General features: G+C 41.3%; 2 protein-coding genes across 7 annotated transcripts in view; one reads left to right on the forward strand and one right to left on the reverse strand.

Annotated features, from left to right (window-relative positions):
* The first annotated feature begins 8 nt into the window (after nt 1–8).
* On the forward strand, nt 9–1,356 carry LOC114559749 (dynein light chain roadblock-type 2). The gene is made up of 4 exons (XM_028584587.1): nt 9–258; nt 547–622; nt 743–910; nt 1,057–1,356. The coding sequence occupies exons 1-4, from the start codon at nt 241–243 to the stop codon at nt 1,098–1,100; spliced, it is 306 nt and encodes a 101-aa protein (XP_028440388.1). The 5' UTR covers nt 9–240; the 3' UTR covers nt 1,101–1,356.
* Nucleotides 1,357–2,556: 1,200 nt separating this feature from the next.
* LOC114559743 (genetic suppressor element 1-like) overlaps nt 2,557–9,391 on the reverse strand; it is a 24,691-nt gene continuing 17,856 nt past the window's right edge. For all 6 annotated transcript variants that reach the window (XM_028584578.1, XM_028584577.1, XM_028584579.1 and 3 more), the window contains exons 8-16: nt 8,666–8,975; nt 7,922–8,529; nt 7,621–7,733; nt 7,263–7,542; nt 6,170–6,283; nt 5,681–6,061; nt 5,186–5,482; nt 4,550–4,653; nt 2,557–4,388 (exon numbers count right to left, since the gene is read on the reverse strand). In XM_028584578.1, the coding sequence (XP_028440379.1) occupies nt 4,251–4,388; nt 4,550–4,653; nt 5,186–5,482; nt 5,681–6,061; nt 6,170–6,283; nt 7,263–7,542; nt 7,621–7,733; nt 7,922–8,529; nt 8,666–8,975 (2,345 nt within the window). In that variant the 3' untranslated portion in view covers nt 2,557–4,250. The remainder of the gene's footprint in view (nt 4,389–4,549; nt 4,654–5,185; nt 5,483–5,680; nt 6,062–6,169; nt 6,284–7,262; nt 7,543–7,620; nt 7,734–7,921; nt 8,530–8,665; nt 8,976–9,391) is intronic.

A 9,391-nucleotide genomic window follows, 5' to 3' on the forward strand; every position in this document is an offset into this window, starting at 1 on the left:
ATTTGATGATTTAATTTGTGTTGTTTTATTATTTTTATGTAATGTGTCCTTTGTATTCTCACTTTATGTCCATCATATATTTTTACATACATTATTTTTGATATGTGTGTGCTAGTGTTGTTTATAACTGTATCTTTGCATATTGCATTTTGTCAATAAACATCGTCTCTGCCGTTTCTCTTGGCAACAGAGAGACGCAGAGAAAAGGCAGGGGAGTTGTGTCAGCCGTTCACAGACAAAATGGCAGGAACCGAGCACGTAAGTTATTGTTTAGTGCATGGTTTATTTTCGGAAGCGTTTTCTTAAATGTATTAATGAACTTATTAATGCTTATATTAACGTTAGATAACTGAAAACACCGAAGTTGCATCAATTACTTTAACGTTAGCTAATTTACTCTACTGTAACCTTGCTAACTGAAATAAAATTAAACATCCTTACAGTTGCTGTTTATTAACTACTGTTTAATTAGCTAGCTAGCAGACTCTGTGAAACGTACATTTCATAAGTGGGTGTTTTATTAATCATCTTCATTCTGTCCTGCAGGAGGAAGTTGAGGAAACACTGAAGAGGATCGAAGCCCATAAAGGTGTCATTGGAACAATAATTATCGATGCAGAAGGTAAGCCAAAAGGCATAACGCTAGCTAAATCTCCAGCACAACAGTTTTTTTTAATTTTTTTTAATCTGGGACATAGATAAGGTTTACAATATTGTATGATTAAACGTTTGATCTTTTCAGGTATTCCCATCAGAACAACTTTAGATAACTCCACGACGGTTCTGTACGCAAGACTTCTTCGCCGCCTCACGATGAATGCCAGGAGCATAGTGAGGGACATTGACCCTCAAAATGACCTCACCTTCCTCCGCATTCGCTCCAAGAAACATGAGATCTTGGTTGCACCAGGTGAGTGTGTAATAGTTAGATTTGTATTGTTGACTTAATAAACGGCCCACTGAAACAAACGCACATTTAATATTATTTCAGCCAACAGCTGTAACTTAGAAGAGGCTCTGTTTTTACTACACTTGTCTTCTTTTATGTCTCTGCAGAGAACGACTATCTACTGATAGTCATCCAGAACCCATGTGAATAGCTTCTGGACATTTCCATGAGAGCCTTTGGTTTGTCACATGGTGGTGCTTTATTTATAGGCAAAATATCTTTTTTCCACTGTGTTATGATGCTTCATGTACTGCATAATCCCTCTTCTTCTATTTGGAACTCAAGTATGTTGCCTTAATCTTGCCTAAATAATACATTGTTTGTTCTACCATATGTTTTTCCTTTCATTTTATGTCTTTGTGTTGATATTGGATTCTGTAAAATAAAGCTGCTGGTACAATACTTAAGCTACTAGATCATCCCTGTTGAGTCTGATGGGTGACATATTCGATGAAAACCCTGACATTCAGACAATTAAGAATTTAAACTATGATGTATAAAGATGTATAAAAAAAGCTGAGGTAGCTTTAAATAGGAATTTATATCAAGAGAAAAAGATCTAAGTGACTTTAAAAGAGAGATTATTGGGCCTCAGGAGCTTCAGTCACAAAGACAGATGAGCAATCCTTTTGACTGGAACTGAACAGTAACAGTGTCTAAATCTGAATCCGTACATGCCTGAATGCTTAGCTCTGCGTGGGGTTCTGATGGCTCTGTGCTTTGAGTTACATTTTCCTGCCATGGTGTGACTCTGCTTGTCCCACAAGGGTCCCTTGAAATCAACGCAAAGTGATAGGGCTGTGCAGTTAATCGAAATGTAATCGTAATTATGATTTTGGCTCCCAATGATCACAAAACCAGAATAATCGAGAAAAATATTATTTAGCTCATTACGTTTTGCAAGTAAACTGAAAAAATAAAGTTTAAATAGGAAAAGTATTAAGGCAAATTTCACAGTTGTGTTTTTTTAACAGTTTTTTTATATAAAATTTATTTAACTTTTTCCACTGTTTAAGTTCAATAATTGCAACATACTGTATTTCCAGAAGTCAACGAGTAATTGTGTTAAATTATCGTGATTTCAATATTGATCGAAATAATCGTGATTATATTTTTTTCCATAATCGAGCAGCCCTACAAAGTGATCAATCACTTTTATCCAGTGGTGGGAGAAGTATTTAGATGCTTTACCTAAGTAAAAGTCATAAGTCCTGCATCAAATATAAGTTAAGTAAAAGTACTCAAAGTATTATCAGAAAAATGTAATTAAAGTATCAAAAGTAAAAGTACTCACTATTCAGAATGGGCCCTGCAACCTCGCAGGGCTTCCATTGTTACAACACTTATGTTGATTTAGTTGAGCCTGTGGGGGCGAGGAAACATACCCACTTATCACTCTAAGTGGATAGAATTTGGTGAAATCCTGTAACTGCATGATAACTGCTAACTGTTATCTGCATAGCTCCACCCAAGTTACACCTGATCATCCGGGGTCATTGAAAACACCTGTGTGGGTGTGTAGAAGCTTTCATTTGCAAAGTTAGATACAATGTTTCCCTTTTGAAATGTATATATGTGGCATAAGATGAAAAAAAACTCAAGTAAGGTGCAAGTGCAAATATTTTAATGTAAATTTCCATCAGAATGTACAGCAATATATGTTAATAAATAATTCATCACAATTATACAGTCTAAATAATACATTACATGACAACTGATTGAAACAAATATGCAGGATTTCACAGCAAGTAGAGGAGACTGAACAGGTGACGCAGGAAAGTCAGAAGATTTGGGGAGATTGCTACTGTAGCTTGTGCTTGTAGGAACGGGCTCCTGGGATTTTATTATTCAGATGGAAAGGGGCAGAAATTATGAATATGTGTAATGTGAATATTTGTTTTATCTGAATTGAACAAAACAAATCATCAAAAAAGAAAGAGGTGTATTTCTGTTATCCACAGAGGGATAGTGACATTCTGATTTTGATGTCACCCATAAACAATTTGGTTACGAGTATCAAGTGAAAAAGATATCCTGTATCAGTTTTGAAAGTCCTGAATTGGAACTGAAAAATAATTCGTTTTTTTTTTTATTTTCACTTTTTCAACACAAACCTTCAAAATGTCTAAAAGTACTGTAGTTTCACTCAAGTGATGCCAATTAGTAAGACCATGTGCAGAATGTTGCAATAGGCTTTTTACAGGTACCAGGAATTTTTAAAATATCACAAATTTTATTCTCCAAGTTTTCTTAACTTGTATAGGCATGTGGAGGGATACAGACAATGGGATAAACCGTCTGAGGAATCGTCATGACAACTTCATAATGTGTGACAAGAAATTACATTTGCCAAGTTGTCTTCCACCCCCAAACATTTTGACATCACATAAAACATTTTTCAAATACAACTGTCCTAACATCCTTCATTTATTCTGACCAGCAGCAATTCAAACAAAACATATGGCTTCGCATAGGAAATGGTTAAAACAATAAAACATACAAAATTCTTTGTCCATTACAAGTGACATTACCAATGGAAAATGTATTTAACTTAAAAGTAAAAAAAACTTAATTGATACCATTTGCCATTATATAGATTATATCTTTTAGATGTTTCCTATCCTCTGGAGAAGCTTTACCAGCACCCAAACAGCTTGATCTTTCAGATACGGTGCTAAGTAGACAGTACAACATTATACCACACAGAGGAGGGTCAAGTATTTACTCCAATTCAACTTCAAGTGCATCCTATCAAGTTTAAGGCCTGAGGTGTGCTTTGATTCCTTGACTCAATTTTCATTCTCTGAGTATTAACCAAGTGACCACTGCACGCTTAGTCTCTTCTCACTGCTGTCCAGAGAGGCTACAGATGTGTGCCGAGTGATACATCGGATTAGTGCGGATCGATACAGTTTTTGCACAAAATTGATATGATATGAGCTAAATGGTGAAAAGTCCTTAAAGCTGACTCAGGGACTAGTGGGAGTCATTAGCGTTACTGTCACAAAGATGCTGTTTTCACCTACATGGTGTTGTTACAATCCATAGGCAGAAATGATAGAGAGCGGGAATGCCCAGACTATATGGTCACCATGGTTTATGGTTACCATGGCAAACATGGCAGGTAATCAGTTGAATCTGGCTCCAGATAGGTAACATATACTGGTTGCCCAGAAGAGGTAACAAGACAAGGATTCAAGTGCTTCAAGTGCAGAGAGTGGTCTGGCTCCAGTCCGTCTTGTTCTTGTTACTGTTCCTTCGCTGTCAAGAGGCGTATCCGTCAGGGAGTTGGTGTCAGAGGTCACCTCGGTGTGTGCCCGTTGACTTGCCCCCTGCCCCAGTGAATGTTAGGTAGCGTCAAACACCTCCTGAAGTGCTCGAGCTGGGCCTGCAGTCTCTCCCTCTCCTCTCTCACTTTCTGCCTCTGACCCACCAGCTCCTGACAAACGAAAGGGCGGACACAACTTTTGTTACAGAGCCAAGGCTTTCTGCACTAAGCTGAATCGCTTACAAACAGTAAGTACAAACAGAAAAATGGAACACTGACATTAAAAGATGAAGGGAAACAAATCTGTAGCAGATACGTTCCCAGGTACTTACCCCCATAGTGAGAGAGAGCTGCTCTGCAGTTCTGGTCAGATTGTAATTCTGTGCTTCAAGTCTTTTACATTGCCCGTGAAGAACCTGCCTCTCTATACTCCATTCTGTACAGAGAGAAACACACACACCACAAATAAGGGGAAATTATACCTATTCTAATACCTCTTTCACACAAATGAGCTGAGGGTAAATTGTAGTCCAGTGGTAGGCAAATAGCATCAACAAATCTGGACCTCTGACAAAAATATTTGGGCCCTCGACGAAAGTTTTTTTTTTTTTTTTTTATTGTTTGCATCAAAACTTCTACATGATGCATTTTTTAAAATCTACTGCACTTATAGCAATATAAATACAAGGCTTGTAACATCTAATAGTAATCACTGATTTGCGTCCCAACAACAAATAGGTAACAGTCTAACAGAAATGACGTGTTTTTTAAAATCTTTGTTCTTAAGTAACAACAGCAGCACTTCATCCATTAATGAAGCAGGTCACTGTTCACTGAATGTGGATAATAATCACGTCTCGAAAATCTCCTAAAAGGATTTATGAGGAAACCAGTCGTTCAGTGTAACCTTTAAGCCCTCCGAGACAAATTTTGGGCTACAAACAAAAAATGGCTTGACATTGACTCACCATCCACATACTCCTGGTAGGCCTCAAAAATAGCTTCGATACCCTGCCACTTCCTTGGATTTTCTTCCATCTCCTCCTCCTCTTCCTCCTCCTGACCAGACTCCTCCTCGTCCTCATCAGACAGGTTTTCCCGCGGTCCCAGAGTGTCCCTGCTGGCTACAAGGGAATGGAAGTGATGGCCGTTGACGTGCGCATGCTGAGGGGCATGGTTAAGAGTGGGACTTTTCAGTTGAGTGACGTTGTGAAGCAATGAGCGGTCGGCCTTCATGCCGGCCTCAGGGACACAATTTGAAACTCCTTAAAAAGAAATGAGTGAGACAAAAAAGGCCAATGTGAGTGTTTGCAGCCATTTTTAGAACCAATTTGGTTACTAGTATCCATTTCAACAGCTACGATATTACATGCAAACACCACTAGGTGGCAGAACCCTGTCATTTTAAAATTCACAATCAAGCCTAATGGTCATGCATGCACCTATGGGAGTGAGTGGCTAACCTTTGTTCTGCAGTGTGTTGTGTGTGGACTGCAGCACGGCCTGGTGGAAGTGCTGTGCAAAGGCCTCAGGTGTGAACCTCTCCCAGGACCGATTCCGTCCATTCTGCACAGGATTGGGATCCTTTTTCTGAGGAGAAGCAACAACGCCGTTTTGGAGGCCCAGGAGCTTCCCGTTTGGCTGAGCCTCCATAAATTCAGCCTTTTCATGGTGAGGGGCCAAGGGTGGAGGAACGCAGGCAATGTTGGTGTCCACGGAGGCTTTGAATGTGTTGTTATGGGGTAGATGTTTGGGTTTGTGTAAGTAGGGAGGGGAGGGGCTGGGAGAGTCTGGGTACAGATGTCCATTTGGTTGACTGGGCAGAGGGGCTGATGAGGAGTCACCTAAAAACAGATTTGTGCAGTTCCTTAGAAAGTTTTTTTTTGGGCCATTTTAAACATGCATATAAATGTGTGTGTGTGGGTATTTTCTAAAGTGTCTGTGTGTCTCACCAGTTGAGGGAGCAGGAGGACTGCTACACGGAGGTAAGGGATTATATCTGAGTGTGTCTAATGTCACAGTCTTCCTCTGAATGGCCCTCAGCAGCTTTTCTGTCCTCTCCTTATCTACAGAGAAAAAGACAAAATGACAACACCTGTCATTCATATTTGAAAATAAGGCTTAAAATATTGACTGACACAAAGTACTAACGGAAAAAGGTCAGCAAATGGGTGACTTGAGGTAACGTCCAGTACATCACCATCACAGACAGACTATGGCCACACACATTTAATAAAGGCTGATTCTTTCTACCAGCTTTCACCTAAAAACATCAAGGAGGAGATTGGTTCATACAGATTTTAACCCAGATTGTATGTTCGTATTCATCCAAACGCTGGTTACTGTAGTTCCCAGTAAACTAGGTCCTCTATGTTGACAGATGAGAAAATGCTTCCGGTAACAGGAAATTAAAAGAAAAATTGAGAGGGAGCTCAAATGAGCTGCTGATTATGCCCCAGCGTCCCTATGAGCAAGTAATGAACAACAAACGTTTAAACAACAGAGTTAGCCCCGCAGACAGTATATTTAAATCCTGGGTTGTTTTGTATTATGATTTGTCTTAAAGATTTCATGTTTTTTGTGAATAAATGGGTAAAATTAATAAAAATAAAAAAGTCATGGAAAGTAGTGTTTGTTGCAGGGTTACTGTAGTTGTGACATACATATACATACATATATTACCAAAACTCATACAGTATATACACTGTGTGCATATGTTTTAAATGTGTATATTTACATTTTAACATTATAACAGTTTTACAATTCGTTTAATAAGAAATTCATACATTTTTAGCAGTCTATACTATATTTTGACAGGCTGTGGATTAAAATCTACCCTTGCTGGAGAAAGTATAAAATCCTGCCACAAACTCCTGTCGAGATGCTTCCTCACTTTATTTTTTTCTCACCCCTCCTACAGCCTCGCCAAATAATAAAACTGAGAGAAACTCAGTGTCGTATTTTTCCACGGGGAATCACCAGCACCAACTGAGAAGAGAGCAGAGTAGCACGTAGGATGTGTGTGGATACTAAACAGGTTGTTACCTCTCCTCTGCTGTGGGCTGACATGGGAGAGGTTGAACATAAGGAGGAAGTCTTTTTTCTCATCCAGTTCGGCGGTGCTGTCCATCTGCTCGGCAGAGTACGGCGTAGTTAAGGGAGTTGTAGGTGTTGGAGGTGAAGAGGCCTTTCTCTTGCCCCGCACAGCCGGCGGAGAGACGCTGCGCTCTCTCATCATCCTCCTCCTCTTCCTCCTCTTTCGCGCTAGAAGCTCATCGCGATGGGCCACTGTGGTCAGACCACACACACGCAGGAAATCCACTTTCTTTGGAGAGAGATTTGGGCAGGTGAATATCAATCATTTTCAAACCTTGTATGTATGTATAAAGTGATGTTTATGCACCTCGGAGGATGTATCCAGTTTGAGTGGGGGCTGTTTTGTCACTCTCCTCAAATGGGCTTTCACCTCCTCCTTGTCACTCTCATCATATGACTCGTCCAGGTCATAGTAATAACCTGACAAAAAGTGAGTAAGAGAGAAATCATATTTCGTCATAAAGAAATTGTCAAAGTATATATAGTCATCTCTTGTGAAAAAAAGAAAAAGAAAAATAGTCATCTCTTCTGCCTACTACACCCCCCCTCCTGCCCATAAATCCCCTCTCTTTCCACTGTGCCTCTTTATCCTTCATCAGTGTGCTCACCTCCCTGTCTGGCCTCCCTCCTCCTCTTCTCCTCCAGGTCCAGTTTGCTGAGCAGCCGGCGGTGCTGCTGGAGAACCTCGTCATAAACCAGCATGCTGTCGGGCGGCTGGCCCTGTCGCTCCCTCGCCGGAGACGGAGAGGCTGCCTGACACCGTCCCACCAGGTCAGTGCAGGTACCGGAAATAGACGGAGGCACACAGGACCTCTGGTGGAGGTTACTGACGTGATGCCGGTGATAGAGGCTCTGGATGGCTCTGTCCTGCTCTGCCTTGTTCCAGGAACCTGCTTCTTGTAAACTAGCTCCCCTCAGTGAGGTGTACCTCTCTGTGCCTTCCCCTCTCCCCCTGCCTCCTTCTTCCAGATTCTCCCCCCAGCTCAGGGGGGGCCTGTCGGCTCTGGTCAGTCCTGGAGGTGGTCGACTTGGCGGTGTAGGAGGGTTGAGTTTTCTGCGCGAGTCTGTGGGGGTGTCGACGAGGGAGGCTGGGTTCCACAGTGTAGTTGGAGGGGCAGGAGGATGATGGGGACCTTTAGGGGAGATAAGGGGAGGTGGAGCACCAAGGCATGGAGGTAGATCTTTGCTGCCTGGCTTGTGATGGACTGAATTGGTTCTGTTTAGGAAAATAAAGAGCAAAATAAAATTCCATTTATATTCAAAAACTCACCACACAGAGTGACATTGCAGAAGTTTAAAATGTTAGTATAAGACATTTTCTAAAACCGATTCTTTTGACTCTTTCTTTTCACCTGTGACTGTCTCTCCTTAGCTCCGCCCCTTTCCCAGGTGACCTGAGGCCCATCTCAAGTGGACCCTCCCTCTCCTGCCCTTGCCCCCGTTGCCGTGTTAACCACGCCGCCTCACTGGCCCTCTGAGTCATCATGGCAGCTGCCAGAGCTCCATGGATCCCCCCAGCAGCAGCATGATGCTTCCCCAGGTGAGAAGGCACCAGGCTGGGCACAGGGTGTGGGATAGAGCCCCTGGAGGAGTGAAGGCCAGGCTGCAGTGACAGAGGTTTGGGTGCTGGGAAACCTGGGTGCTCGAAGTCCTTGCTTTTATCTGGAGAAACAGTGGAGTTGGGAAATCATGAATTAGTTCTTGGACGTGTTATGCCGACAGCACTATGTGTGTGTAGACATTTTGATGATTCTGATTTATTCAGACATCATTCAGCATCTTACAATGTGGTTCTGACAAAGGTGGAAAAGATGATGGATTACCAATAAAAACTTCCAATGAAAAATTCCAAAAGAAATGTGCATTCCAGCATTGTGTAGGTTGTTTACACACTCACATTTCATTAGGTTTCAATACATACACTCCTTATATCTTTATTCGTAGTCCATAAATAAATCCAACAGATTGGACAGTGCCATAATTCAAGTGTAAATGTAGAGAGAAGAAATAACTCAGACTAAAAGTCTGCAATATTCATGAGGACCCACAATATGAAACAGCATAGCAAAGTATTACAG

The sequence above is a fragment of the Perca flavescens genome, chromosome 8, assembly GCF_004354835.1.
Source record: "Perca flavescens isolate YP-PL-M2 chromosome 8, PFLA_1.0, whole genome shotgun sequence".
Taxonomy (NCBI): Eukaryota; Metazoa; Chordata; class Actinopteri; order Perciformes; family Percidae; genus Perca; species Perca flavescens.

Coding starts and splice junctions, on each gene's coding strand:
- LOC114559749 (XM_028584587.1), top strand. Junction 623..742: donor AATAATTATCGATGCAGAAG/GTAAGCCAAAAG, acceptor TGATCTTTTCAG/GTATTCCCATCAGAACAACT. Junction 911..1,056: donor TGAGATCTTGGTTGCACCAG/GTGAGTGTGTAA, acceptor ATGTCTCTGCAG/AGAACGACTATCTACTGATA.